Here is a 14693-nt window from a genome sequence, read left to right on the forward strand (position 1 = left end):
AATGATTGGTTACTTGATTCTGGTGCTAATGAGCACATTTGTTCCTCTTTACACTATTTTACTTCATACCAATCTATCAAACCTGTTCATGTTCATTTACCAAATAAAACCATTGTTACTATACATCATGCTGGAACTGTTGTTTTCTCTCCACATTTTAAGATTTCTAATGTCTTATATTCACCACATTTCAAGGTTAATTTGATCTCTATTGCCAAAATCATTAGCAGCTTGAATTGTTATGTACAATTTTTACCTGATAAATGCATCATACAGGATCTGATTACCCACAGGATGATTGGTTTGGCTGATCCTCATGGTGGTTTATACAAATTGAGAGTTTCTCCTTCAGCTTTTCCTTTACAGTCTTCTGTTTCTCATGTTCCTCATTGTAATATATCCATAAATAAAGATGTTCAACCTATTGTTTCTAGTTCTTTTACTCATATTCCTGAAACTGCACTTTGGCACTTCAGATTGGGGCACTTGTCCAATCAAAGATTGTCAAATATGCATTCTTTGTATCCCTCAATCTGTGTTGATAATAAAGCCATTTGTGATGTTTGTCAATTTGCTAAACATAAGAAATTGCCTTTTCCTCATAGTTTATCTCATGCTACTTCTAAATTTGAACTGATTCATTGTGATATTTGGGGTCCTTTGAGTGTTCCTTCTATTCATGGTCATAAGTATTTTATCACTATTGTTGATGACTTTAGTAGGTTTGTTTGGATCATTTTGATCAAATCCAAAGCTGAGGTGTCTATTCATGTTCAACAGTTTATCACTCTCATTGAAAATCAGTTTCATATTACTCCTAAAATCCTTAGAAGTGATAATGGCCCTGAATTTGATTTGCCTTCATTTTATAACTCTAAAGGCATTCTCCATCATAGGTCTTGTGTTGAGACTCCTCAGCAAAATGCTAGAGTAGAAAGAAAACACCAACATATACTCAATGTAGGAAGAGCTCTTTTATTTCAATCCAAATTACCAAATTGTTATTGGTCATATGCTGTTCTTCATGCAGTTTTCTTGATCAATAGAGTCACCACTCCTCTTCTTCATCATAAATCTCCCTATCATGTTCTACATGATTCTATTCCTGGTTCTAATCTTTTCAAAGTTTTTGGCTGTTTATGTTTTTCCTCTACTATCCAATCTCACAGAACCAAACTTCAACCTAGAGCAAGAAAGTCTATCTTTTTAAGCTATAAACCTGGTTACAAAGGTTATGTCCTTCTGGACATGCATTCTAGAGCTATCTTTGTGTCCAGAAATGTTACTTTTCATGAAACAGTTTTACCTTATCAGCCTTCCACTCCTATTTCTGCCATTGATTCCTGGCACTATATCACTCCCTCATCTCAACCTTTTGTTGATGATCTTGACCCTTTACCTCTTCCCACTTCTCCTGTTTCTACACCAGAAGATTCACCTCATGGTTCACTCAACTCACCCATCACTTCTGAATCTTCTGCTCCTTCTGATTCTCCTATTATTGCTCCACCACCTGTTAGAGTCTCTACTAGACTTAGATCCACCCCTGCTTATTTACAAGATTACATATGTCCTATTGTCAATTCCATATATGCATCTTCTTCTCCTTATCATATTTCCAATTATATGTCATTTACTAATCTTTCTCCTTCTCATTCCTATTTTGCTTTGTCTCTTCACACTCAACCTGAGCCTAAATCCTTCACTGAAGCAAACAAGCATGATTGTTGGAGAAAAGCTATGCAAGATGAACTTAATGCCTTGAGTAAGACTGGTACTTGGGAAATTGTTGACCTTCCACCTCATGTTAAACCCATAGGCTGCAGGTGGGTTTACAAAGTGAAACATCATGCTGATGGTTCCATAGAGAGGTATAAAGCCAGATTGGTTGCCAAGGGATATAACCAAATTGAAGGCTTAGACTATTTTGAAACATACTCTCCAGTGGCTAAGCTTACAACAGTCAGGATTGTTCTTGCTTTGGCATCTATGCACAATTGGCATCTCCATCAACTTGATGTGAACAATGCCTTTTTGCATGGAGAACTTCAAGAAGATGTTTATATGATTGTCCCTCCTGGTGTTCCACATTCCAATCCTAATCAAGTGTGTAAATTGAACAAGTCACTTTATGGATTGAAGCAGGCCAGCAGGAAATGGTATGAAAGGTTGACTTCAGTTTTAATCATCAATGGTTACAAACAGGCTTCTTCAGACCATTCCCTCTTTCTTAAAACCACTTCATCTTCATTCACTATTTTGCTGGTCTATGTTGATGATGTGATCTTAGCTGGGAACTCTTTGGAGGAATTCAAAAGTATCAAACATATTCTTCACAGCACATTTCAAATTAAAGATTTGGGCATTCTTAAATACTTCCTTGGTATTGAAGTTGCTCATTCTTCATCTGGAATCTCTTTATGTCAGAGAAAGTATTGCTTAGATTTACTTGAAGATTCAGGATTCCTCCATTCCAAGCCTATCAGCACACCTTCTGATCCAAATGTTAAGCTTCATAATGATGATTCACAACCTTACTCTGATGTTCCTGCTTACAGGAGATTGATTGGGAGACTTTTATATCTTAATACCACCAGGCCAGACATCACATTCATAACTCAGCAGTTGAGTCAATTTCTAAGCAATCCTACTCAAACTCATTTTACTGCTGCAACAAGAGTGTTGAGATACTTGAAAGGATCTCCAGGTCGTGGTATCTTCTTCCCTAGAGATGCTCCTCTTCAATTACAAGGCTTTTCAGATGCAGACTGGGCAGGCTGCAGAGATACCAGAAGATCTATTTCTGGTCAGTGTTTTTTTTTTGGGCAAGTCACTCATTTCCTGGAGGACAAAGAAGCAACTCACTGTCAGCAAATCTTCCTCTGAGGCTGAGTATAGAGCTTTGGCAGCAGCATCATGTGAATTGCAATGGATCTTATATGTTCTTCATGGTCTGCAGATTCAATGTCCCAAAACTCCTGTTATCTATTGTGATAATCAGAGTGCACTTCATATTGCTGCCGATCCTGTGTTTCATGAACGCACTAAGCATTTAGAGATAGATTGTCATATTGTACGAGAGAAACTGCAGGCCAACATTCTCAAATTGCTACCTATTTCTTCCAAAGACCAGCTTGCTGATTTTTTCACCAAGGCTCTTCTCCCTCAACCATTCAACATTTTGTTGTCCAAGTTGGAGATGATAGACATTTATCACCCTCCAACTTGTGGGGGGCTATCACAGCAGCATGCATAGAAGGATAATATAGAGAATAATAGTAACTTGCAATGCAAGTTACTTAACCATTGTACTTCATCATCTTAGTGTAGTACAATCTAGATTGTGTAGTACAATTCTTAGGCCTATATATACCTTTGTATCACTCTATTTCCACAATAATGCAGTTTTATTTTGCTCTTCCATTGTTTCATAATAAGTTTGTATAACGTTTGCTTACCATACATCTATCAATCATAAAAATATGGCTTTCACATACCAGCTATAACAGAAAATAAAATACTCAAATTTGATTTGAGGTATTTCTGAAAAGTTTCAATTCCTAACAGGATCAAATATACTGGCCACCAAGGTCACCTAAGATAAGAACTCTAGTAACCAAAACCCCAACATTGTTGGAAACATCTATCAAGCATTGATACAAACATGGATACTAGACACAATATTGACACTTACATGTAAATATTGGTAACAATAATTTGAAAAAAATGAAAGTGATTGAATGTAAAGACATGATCGGTTTCATAAGAGTGTCAAACACCGACATATGTTGTACACTCACGCCTTTAATCTAAGTTGTCAGTGCTATACAGGAAATATCTGTTTACTGGAAAGTTGCTGATATATAACATACAGATGGTGTTCTAAGTAAGGCTCGGTAGTACTCCTTCCTAATCCATATAATTTTTGGTTCTTAAACCGGCATATTACAGATCTAATTCTTCCTCAAACAGGACAATCGGATGTTAACGACAACAATGATACAAAATATAAACTAGCTTGAGATGCATAACTCATACAAAACAGAGATAGCCTTTATGTATTTTCTTTCTAATACATAACTGCTAGAAACCCAGAATTCAGCTTCCAATAGCTCATTGAAAATATAGTTTAGCATTCAATAATGTAGAATCGACAATTACGTAAAACCAAAGAAATAACATGAAGGGAAAGATTAAAAGGGAAGAAACATCAGGATCGGCACATGCATGAAAAATAAAGAAGCAAAAAACAAAAATGGGATGAGATACGATAACCGAGAGACAACGAGTTGTTGGCTCATCGTTTTCCACAATGGCAGTTTGCAACTACATAAAATTCATAAATTTTACTTGCTAGAGTCAAGATAGATTAATCTAATAGAGTTTAACTTAACATCATGAAACATAATTGATAATTTACATTTGCATCTTATTTAAGGCATTAGGCTTCACTTCACATTCTAGATAATGTGTAGTCCATGGCATCCACTACAAAATCTGCAAACATCAAATACACAAGCAGTTAGTAATAAAGACTAAAATTAGTACTATTTATTCAGCTAATGTTAAGAAAAGAGAGAATTAGAGACTAACCTGCATCTTCTTTGCTGAAACATAAAGGGGGTGTAATTCTGAATACATTTCCATAGTAGCCACCTTTTCCAATCAGCACTCCTAATTCTGTAGTAACATTAGAAGAGGTGATTAGTGACATAGAAAACAGATGAACTTATTGCTAGAAACAGATGATTTAGATCAGATTTCAATCTCCATAAATCAGGTTTAAAAATGTTTAAATAATGCACTCCAAATCCGAGATGCTAAACTGTTAAGAATCCTACAGGATATCGGGAGCAACTTGGCATATAGGGTTTGAGATATGAGACTTTACCTTTCATTTGGTCCATCACATGCAGTGTTTCAACTTTTGCTGGTGTTTTTAGTTCGCGGTCAGTGACAAGTTCAACTCCAAGCATCAATCCTTTTCCTCTCACATCACCAATTACTATAGAAGAGAACCAAGAAGTTTGATTAGAGACGTATATAAAGAAAAAACATGTTCTGTTTCTATTATACCCACAATGATCTCAACTATAGTCCTTTGTTTCCATCATGTAACTCTCTCTAGAATAAATTCATGAATGCTTGCTTGTGCATTGATCTTAGATGGGAAAGGATAAGGGACGAAACCTTACATTCATATTTGTCTTTGAGCACATTAAGCCTCTCTTTCAAATGAGACCCAACTACAAACGCATTTTCTTGAAGCTTTTCCTTCTCTATTACTTTTAAAACGGCCAATCCTGCAGCTGTACAAACAGGATTTCCGCCAAAGGTGTTAAAGTAACTGCTTTGAGTCAAGACCTTTGCAATCTCAGGAGTAGTTACAACAGCACCAAGAGGAATGCCATTTCCAATTCCCTGCCAAAAGCAAAAGCAAAATCAAGAAATCAAGCCAACAATAATGAGCATACATACTTGATAAGGCATACATATTGTGTGTGTAGATAAGTATATCCAAGGTTCTAAATTGCAGTCACTGTCAAAATCGCATCATGATTCTTGATATTTTAGAGAATCATCGTCAAATACAGCCACAATTGTGCTTGAATTGCTGTTGTGAAGACATCAAAGTCATCAATACCGCAAATCAAATTGTGGTCGCATACTTGTTTTTTAAACCTTGGATAAAAGCATCAATTATAGACTTATAGTCTATGCATGACTTTCATGATTAGACAAGGCTAATATTCCATATTCATTGGCGCAGACAATTAGGCTGTTCTGTTTGCTAAATTAAGTGAAGATGGATTCTTTCTACTCTGACAAGGAGAGAATAACTAGTTATTACCTTTGCCATTGTTACTATGTCAGGTTGAACACCATGGGATTCAAAGCCCCAGAAATGGCTACCAGTGCGAGCAAATCCGGACTGAACCTCATCAGCAATACAAAGACCTCCAGCTTTTTTAACACTGTCATAGGCAGCAGGCAAGTAACCAGGTGCCAATTCAACAATGCCACCAACTCCCTACCATAAACAACAAGAGCATCATCAACAAATGTGTTTGCTTAGAAAAAAGATTATGATATCATATAACCAATTCACTTTGGATAGGAAATTATACCATCATGATACATGCATTAGATGGTATTATTAGACAATTTCTTAAAGTAAAACACTGAGTGATAAGTTTAATTTAATATACAACACTAAAAAAGTGGTCCATCACTATCTAATGCGCGGTTTTAAATTGCGGTCCGTCTGCAACTGCAATTGCGGCCAAAATATAAAGAATTTTGAGATCTGCCCAACAACATTGAAACCTCGATTTCAATTGCATCGGTTGCATTTTCCGGCAATCTAAAAGTTTGAAGTGTAACCTCAAGCACAATTTAAAACCATGAGCTAATCAATAAGGATGATCATGGTTTATATCTAAAACCTGTTTTTCATTCACAAAGACATGATTGAACTAGTCTATGTTTTTCATCTAGATACAAGGTACCTGTATAGCTTCAGATATAAATGCAGCAACATTTCCAGAGGTTCCAAAGTTAATGATCTCTTGGACATCTCTTGCATACTTTGCTCCATCAGAGCCAAAAAGACCTCTGTAAGGGTCTGGATTTACTGCATGATGAACACCACTCTGGTACCACCCAAAAAAATAAACTGTTAGCAAAATAAAAACACTATTTTACATTTTAAATTTTACAACTCAGTTAAAATAATTGGGGATTCAAAGAAAAACAATAAACAATATTGCATTTACATGTGAACTCACATGGCAATTGGCAACAATTAAAATACATTGCTTCAAAAAACAATTAAGATATATCTCCTTAACGAAAGAAAATACTAATTTTGGGCCAAGATACATATATCTTATACTCTTGATTGAGAATGAATAAGACACCAGATAATTGTAGTATTATTTGCTTAAGAGGGGGTCCACGGTTTCATTATCATAAGAAATCATTGTCATAGTATTTTAGTACTTATCCCAACCTTCTTATATTTTTGTTAACTGATAATAACAAGCTGGTCACTTTCGTAGTTGATAGAAAATAAATGTGCCCAACGATGCCAAACTCCGTTGATGTTGCTATCACACACATACTTGTAAAGTTTAGTGAAAGTATGCGTCAGCTTCTTAGACGTGTTAGTCCATTCCACTAAAGTCCATTTCGTTCAATGTTACATAAAGTATAGAAAATAAAATTTAAATTAATTGAATAATTTCTTATATAAAAATTAAATTACTTGATATTTACTTATATATCTTTTATTTAAAAATATCAGGGAACAATTATTAATAATAACAGCAATAATCTCAATTTTACAAAAGCTGTGAAGATACATGTCAAGGTTTGATATTTACTTAAAAAATTATGTATATATTATTCTGTCAAAAACATTATATATATTTATTGAAAGTATACTGTGAGATCAAATTAAATGGTATTAACAGATAAATAAAAAAGGAGGAAATATGTACCTGCACAACATTAAATTTCCAGATACTTTGAGCTGTGGCCCCCATCGTCCCACCTGCATTCCCATGGTAAGAGTTTCTAATAGAGATTATGTCATGGCATCCAGTGTACAACCTTGCTATCATCATTGCCAATTCGTTTGCTTCTGTTCCTGAGTTTGTAAAAAACGCCACCTACATACATTCGACACGCACACAAAAAAATTCCACTTAAAATTCACAATAACGTAGACAAAAGTTTATACACACGCCGAGACAAAACGTAGATCGAATATCAAAGCAATATCTTGTAAGTAGAATAATTTCACATGTAATTAATTACTACAATAATAAACGTGTGAGTAATAAATATTTGCACAACCTTGTGCTCTATTTTCTCAACTCTTCTATCTCACACTCTCGGCCGCAAGTTACTCTTGAATTAATCAATTAGAACATTTAATAATTTGTGCTTATCATAAGTGCAAGAAATCTCTAACTAGTTTATCCAATTTATTTGATGAGTGATATTTAAACAACTAAAAATTGACAACATTTTATACAACTCTATATTTAATCTTCTTTTAAAACAAAAATAATAGAGAGAAAAAAAAATAAAAACACAATAAAAATATAAGATAGAAAGTTGTCGAAAAAGTTGTTAACTTTCAATTGTTTAAATATGTTTTATTACTCAAATGTTTTTGGTGATTGAAGATGTGTTTGGTTGGGTGTTTTTGGACGTAAAACTAAAACGTTTTTTTTATATAAAATGTTTGTTTTCTCTAGTGAATTATTAGGTGACCAATTAATTGCTTGACATGGACAAGAAACATTATCTTTTGCCCACGAAACCAGTTAGCATCGATATCACCCCACGCCAGCATAGCATCCATCCCCCAATCTCATGATATTGACATATTGGCAATTAAGAATATTAGTGATTGGCATTGTATTCACATTTATTTATTACTATAATTGAACTTTAACTAGGTATTATAAAGGTATTATAAGTTAATTCTAGGGTAAAAGTGAAATAAGGGTTCCATCATGCTAAGCTTGTTTCTACTATTTCATCAAAAATTAGTTTTACCATTGAGTACATTGTATATGATAAAATTTATTGATTTATTTGTGAAGAACAAAATTGTGCATGGTACAACATCAACAAAATGTATTGATTAACTCATAATTAATCATACCGTTCTTAAAAAAAAAGTTAGTCATACATTTTCTGTGGTTGAGATAAGATGTCATATATAAAGTTCACCATATATTTTATTTATCTTCTTTTTTTTTAGGAAATGATTAAACTTATCTTGATGAGTGTTCTTTCATATGCATCAATTATAAAAATATGGAGTAATAGGAAGTCAAAAACAGCTTTCAACAAGTGTTGTTTCATGTGCATCCATTTAAGATTTAAAGCATGTGGTTGGATAAAATTAAAATATACGATAAGAAACTTTGGTCTGAGCTAAAATACAAAACTGAGCTCACTCCCAAATTATTTACCAATCTAAGGGATCAGTGAGCCTACCAAATTTTGACAGAATTATTCGGTATCGTATAACCAATACATAAACATAATAATCAAAATAAATTTTAAGGTCCAATAAAGAAACACCAAATCCGTCTGTTTTTTCTTTTTGCTGAAGAATAGAAAAATTATTAATTTTATGAAAATCAACAATTAATCATAAACTAAAATAAAAACTAACTACCTCTTTAAATGTTTTTGTTTGAAATTATTTTGATTATTATAATTAAATGCTTAGAAACAATTAAAAAAATGACATTTATTGCAAATTAAATAGACTAGATATTTATTTGACTTGGACCATTGAAGATCCATTTAATCAATGAAATATTAAGAGCCTTAAAGGAAACATGATAATGATTCCACAAATAGTAAGTAATTACTCCTTCCATTCCTATACTGAGGACAAGGGACAAAGGAGGTATTGGAAAGAAAAATAATTTATTTTCTTAAAAAAATAAATTAGTATAATTTCTATATCCAATATTTTTTTACCAAAATTTCAATATCAGATATTAATCATATCATATTAAAATATTACATATATGATAAGAAGTCATTGATTTTTTGTGGTGTTTGGAGTTCGAACCTAAATTTTAAAATATTAAAATGGTAAGCTCAGAGGACAATCATTGAGCATCTGATTATCAGAGAAAGATTTATCCTATATCAAATCAAATTCCATAAAAAAATTACCATTAAATTAAACTAAACAGTAACAAAATTGAGATTACGGTAACGTTAAACAAAGCTTACCTTAAGATCACCGGGAAGTTTACCAGCCAAAGCTTCTGCAAAATCAGCAATAGCATGATTCAGATACAACACAGTTGAATGCTGCAACTTTTTCGTTTGTTCAACAATCGCTGCAACCACATCAGGGTGACAGTGCCCGCAACACACCGTGGCAATCCCTCCGAACGCATCAACATACCTTCTGCCATTTTCATCGAACAGATACTGCTTCTTTCCCTCAACGATGTTCAGCTACACCATCACACACACAATCATAATCACGCAAAAACACAATTAATCATAAGTTAATTATCGTCATCATCATCATCTGGTTGATTAACTTTAGTTACTTTTGAATTTTAACGATAATAGTTACAGAATTAAATTACAGTTAATTATTGACGAAAGTAGTTAGTTAATTATCCGGTGCGGTGGATTCTCACCGGAGATTTGTAGAAATGCATGATCGACGGACTGAGATATTCCCTACGCTTCGCGAGGACGTCGTCGCCGGAAGGACCGGAATACGACGGCGGAACATAATCGAACGGTGGAAGCACCGGTGGTTCAGCGGCGACGGTTTCTTTGGTTCTTTCGGCTGCGGACTGAAAAATGCCTCGTTGCAGAAAGAATTGGCTCTGCGGCGGTGGTGATCGGCGGAGGAGGAATCTTGCGAGGAGTGATCCTGTCATTTCTCTTGAAGGCTGAGGATTCCGGTGATGGTTGGAGAAATGTAGGATCCGACCCGAATCCGAATGTGTTGGAGGAGAAAAGATGAAGAAATGAGAGAGAATCGGGATTTGGAGAGAATCGGGATTTGGAATTGGAGGGATGAGAGAAGAATGGGGGAGTTTATATAGGGAATGGGTGTGGGGGTGATGATGTGGAGAGATCAGAGATGTGATCGCGGGAGAATTACTGCGATGGATTTACTGCGGTAAAAATAGGAGATGATGTATTTATCCGTGAAATGGTAAATTAGGTTAAACAATCTTTGTCATGTTCCATACTCCCAGACTGGTAGGTAGGGTAGACTCATGTATAAAAAGAAAGAAAAACTGAATTAAAAAAATTTATACATAAAAATATACTCTAAAGTATTTGGATGAAATGGTAAAAATTATAATTACATTCATTTTGATGTGATAAAAAATGGTTTTAAAGGATATGTACATTAAGTCCTTTAAAAAAAAAAAAAAAAAAAGAGGATATGTACATTAAGTATAAAAGAATATATATATATTTAGTAAAAAAAAGAATTTAAAGATAAATGAAAACTATTGTAGTACTACAAAAAAAAAAAACTAATGTAGTGCTGTAGACTAATTTTTTTTTTTTTTTGAAGGATGTAGACTAAAAAAAATTATAATCACTTTAACAAAGAAAAATTATAAGTCCTTCAAAAAAAAAAAGAAAAATTATAATTACCATAATTTTGATTTAATAAAAAGCGGATTCAAAGGATGTGTACATTTTTTTATCTATCAAAGGATGTGTACATTTGTTTATCTATCAAAGGATGTGTACATTAAGTATAAAAGGAAAAAATGAGTCAAAGAAGTATAAAAGGATGTGTACATTCAAAAGTAAAATTAAAGAGAGACGATTTTATTAATTAATGTGATATTAAAAATATTTTCATGAATTTTTTTTCAAAACAAAATATTTTCATGGAATTTGACTTTGTACATTAAAGTAACGACACTAAACTCTTATTAATGAGCTAACACCTTAAATATACACATCCTTTAAAACAATTTTTTATTTCAAATATTTTTTTTAAGAAGCTAAAATGAATTATATTACCACCTCAAAAGAGTCATTCCTAGCACAAGACGTACTAAGGAAAGGACTTCAGAGTCAAAAAAGATATTTACAAAAATCACTTGTACAGAGCAAAACAAACAGAAAAGAAATTCTTAGCCTATGCTCAATATGGTGAACGGACTAAGCCACCACCCATGATAATTGAGGGGAAGGGAAATATACTTCGCCTTCAACCACGTATAAGTAAGCGACTTAATCTTATCGATCACCTGATTAACAGAGCATTCTTTGACTTTAAACAACCTATTGTTTCTTTCCTTCCATATTTCCCAAACTACAACAAACCAAATGACCTAAAGAATAGAGCGGTGCACCTTTGTGGTACCACCGCTACAACTAAACTGATTAAAATGATCTGACACCTGAAAAGGGGCAACCGCTGACAAGCCTAACCACCTATGAATGAGGTGCCAAACAGATCCAAAAAAGTTACAGTGTAAAAATAAGTGATTTGATAATTCCAAAGAGCCACAACCAGACACGCACAACCTGGATGCTTGGCCAATGACACCTCGACGAAGCAAGTTATATTTTGTGGGCAATCTGTCTCGAAACAAGCGCCACGCAAAGAGCACTACCTTCAACGGAACATCTTTATGCCATAAGGAAAAGGCAGCCACCGAAGACACCATAGGAGGTTGAAAAGTAAGATATTTGTATGCACTTCGAACAGTGAAAGCATTAGATGAATCTAATGTCCAAAGCCATCTATCAACCTTATCAACCTGTAAATTCACATTCTGAAGCAATAAAATTAGTTCCCCCAACAGCCCTTCCTCCCACGCAAACAACCTCCGCCTCCACCTCCAAGCCTCACCGTCCACCCCCATCCTAAATGACACATATCCGACACTAAAGCCCCCTTAAACAACGATAAATCATATAATCTATTGAACCTGACCCTAAACTCCTCTCCACCACACCAACCACCCTGCCAAAAGAGAGTGATCTCCCCATTACCAATCGACCTACTCACGTGGTTGGTAAACCACTCCTCCCTACATATAGCGTAAATATCACGCCACCACATCTAAGCCTCGCGGCCCCCTCACGACAACCGCCCTCCCTCCATACCATACCTCGCTGACAACACCCTAAACCACATACTATCATTATCCTCTAACAACCTCCAATCCCACTTTCCTAACAAGGCAATGTTAAACTCCCTAATTCTCCTTACCCCCAAACCACCAACCTCCTTACGACGGCAAACAGTGTTTCAATCCACCCAAGATATTTTCCTGTGGTCACCCCCCCCCCAAAAAAAAAAAACAATTTAAAATTGATTCAATAGAGGATACGATACCTGACGGAGCTTTGAAGAAAGAAAGAGCATAAACAGGCAGCGATGACAGGACAGACTTCAGTAAAACCAAGCGGCCCCCGAATGATAAGTGTTTCGATTTCCAACCCGACAGTCTAGTCTTAATACGATTAATAAGAGGATTCCAAAAAGATATCCGCCGAGCATTGATGCAGCCTCAGATAGCCACGACACTGCGACATTAACACCCACCATATGGCTCTTCGAAAAATTGACTTTTAGGCCCGATAAAGCTTCAAAAAGAAGAAGGATAGCTCTCATAGAACGGATATTGGTCCAAGATTTGTCACCCAGAATTAAAGTGTCATCTGCAAATTGTAAATGAGATACAACAGTCGTGTCGATGCTCCCCACCTTATAACCAACAAACAGATTATTAACCTCCAAAGATTCCATCAACACATGAAACCCCTCAGCAGCTAAAAGAAACAAGAACGGCGAGAGAGGGTCGCCCTGCCTCACCCCCCTCCCCAAAGCGAACTCATCAGTAGGAGACCCCGTTAACCAAGACTGAAGCAGTAGCTGTTCTGATACACTCGTTAATCCATTTACACACAAACTTTATTTTTAGGGAATACTCCCTCCGGTCCTATTTATAAGAAAATGTTGACTTTTTAGATTCATTGTGTAAGTAATGTATCTTGTTTAAAATATAGACCAAATACATCATTTATGCAATGAATCAAAAAAATCAAATGTTTCTTATAAATAGGACCGGAGGGAGTATTTTTTTTTGGTTACCTTTTTGTTTTTTTTTTGTAGTAATGTCATTTATAAGTTTGTGTATATTTTTTTAGGGAATATACACACAAACTTATAAATGACATTACTACAAAAAAAAAACTTATAAATGACATTAATCTGTCAAAGTTAAATTAACACCAAATCAATGTCATTATTTTATGCAAAATGCTAATTATTTTATGCAAAATGCTAACAAATTTCTCCGCAACACATTTCCAGGATCTTAAATGGTAAGATTTTATAAAAATGTGTTTAATCAATATATTAAAAATTAAATCATTTGACTTTCTTAAATAAGTAGTAGTAATTTCTAATCTTAAATGCTTGAAAAATGTGACCCTACTTTTATGGGAAATGTTAACTTGTGCCCTTAAGACCATGTACAATGGGAAAATTTATTCAATAACCTTCAACACCCACTTTTTCAATTCCCAACACTCCACATCATTTTCTCTCTCTTAATTCAACACCCATTCAATTTTTACCACTCCAATGGTAAACATTCAACACCCTACCCCACCACTTTTTATTTCTTATTTTTATTTAATTTTTGTTTTTACAATTACATAAAATTATAATTATCGATTTAAATTAAATTAAAATAATACAATTAATTTTTTTTAAAAACAATATTTATTTAAATAATTTTTTTTCTTAACTTAAAATGCAATACAACAAACTAGCACGCGACACACAAATAGCTTAAAATGCAAGACAACAAACAAGCACACAAAACACAACTAATTTATTTAGTCTGATACAAATCATCTTCAATCACGAAACATTCCAAACTTTGTCCATATGTGCTTCACGAGATCTGCTTGCAATTCGTGATGAACATTTGGATCACGCAACTCGGATCTAGCACGCACATGATTTGCAAAGGTGGGTAACACCTCGGTCGAGTATGGTTGCGGTGTACTAGATTCACTTCCCTCAGATTGCTCAAAATCGGTCCAACGTTGAGCATATGTATCTCTTTCATCTTCAACAATCATATTATGTAATATGATGCATGTCCTCATGATGATACCCAAATCGGCTA

General features: G+C 34.4%; 2 protein-coding genes across 2 annotated transcripts; both read right to left on the bottom strand.

The window, feature by feature from the left end:
- Positions 1 to 4261: 4261 nt before the first annotated feature.
- LOC146908305 (alanine--glyoxylate aminotransferase 2 homolog 3, mitochondrial-like) lies at positions 4262 to 10578 on the bottom strand. The gene is made up of 9 exons (XM_085730648.1): positions 10197 to 10578; positions 9775 to 10005; positions 7503 to 7673; positions 6510 to 6653; positions 5852 to 6031; positions 5196 to 5421; positions 4892 to 5005; positions 4594 to 4680; positions 4262 to 4497 (listed from the first exon to the last, which is right to left on the bottom strand). The coding sequence occupies exons 1-9, from the start codon at positions 10443 to 10445 to the stop codon at positions 4454 to 4456; spliced, it is 1446 nt and encodes a 481-aa protein (XP_085586774.1). The 5' UTR covers positions 10446 to 10578; the 3' UTR covers positions 4262 to 4453.
- A 1295-nt stretch (positions 10579 to 11873) lies between these two features.
- On the bottom strand, positions 11874 to 13300 carry LOC146908306 (uncharacterized). Its single transcript, XM_085729252.1, has 3 exons — positions 13013 to 13300; positions 12070 to 12305; positions 11874 to 11976 (listed from the first exon to the last, which is right to left on the bottom strand). The coding sequence occupies exons 1-3, from the start codon at positions 13298 to 13300 to the stop codon at positions 11874 to 11876; spliced, it is 627 nt and encodes a 208-aa protein (XP_085585378.1).
- Between the last annotated feature and the right edge of the window lie 1393 nt (positions 13301 to 14693).

The sequence above is a fragment of the Medicago sativa genome, chromosome 7, assembly GCF_051527215.1.
Source record: "Medicago sativa cultivar Bolivia chromosome 7, Bolivia_mono, whole genome shotgun sequence".
NCBI classification, from domain to species: Eukaryota; Viridiplantae; Streptophyta; class Magnoliopsida; order Fabales; family Fabaceae; genus Medicago; species Medicago sativa.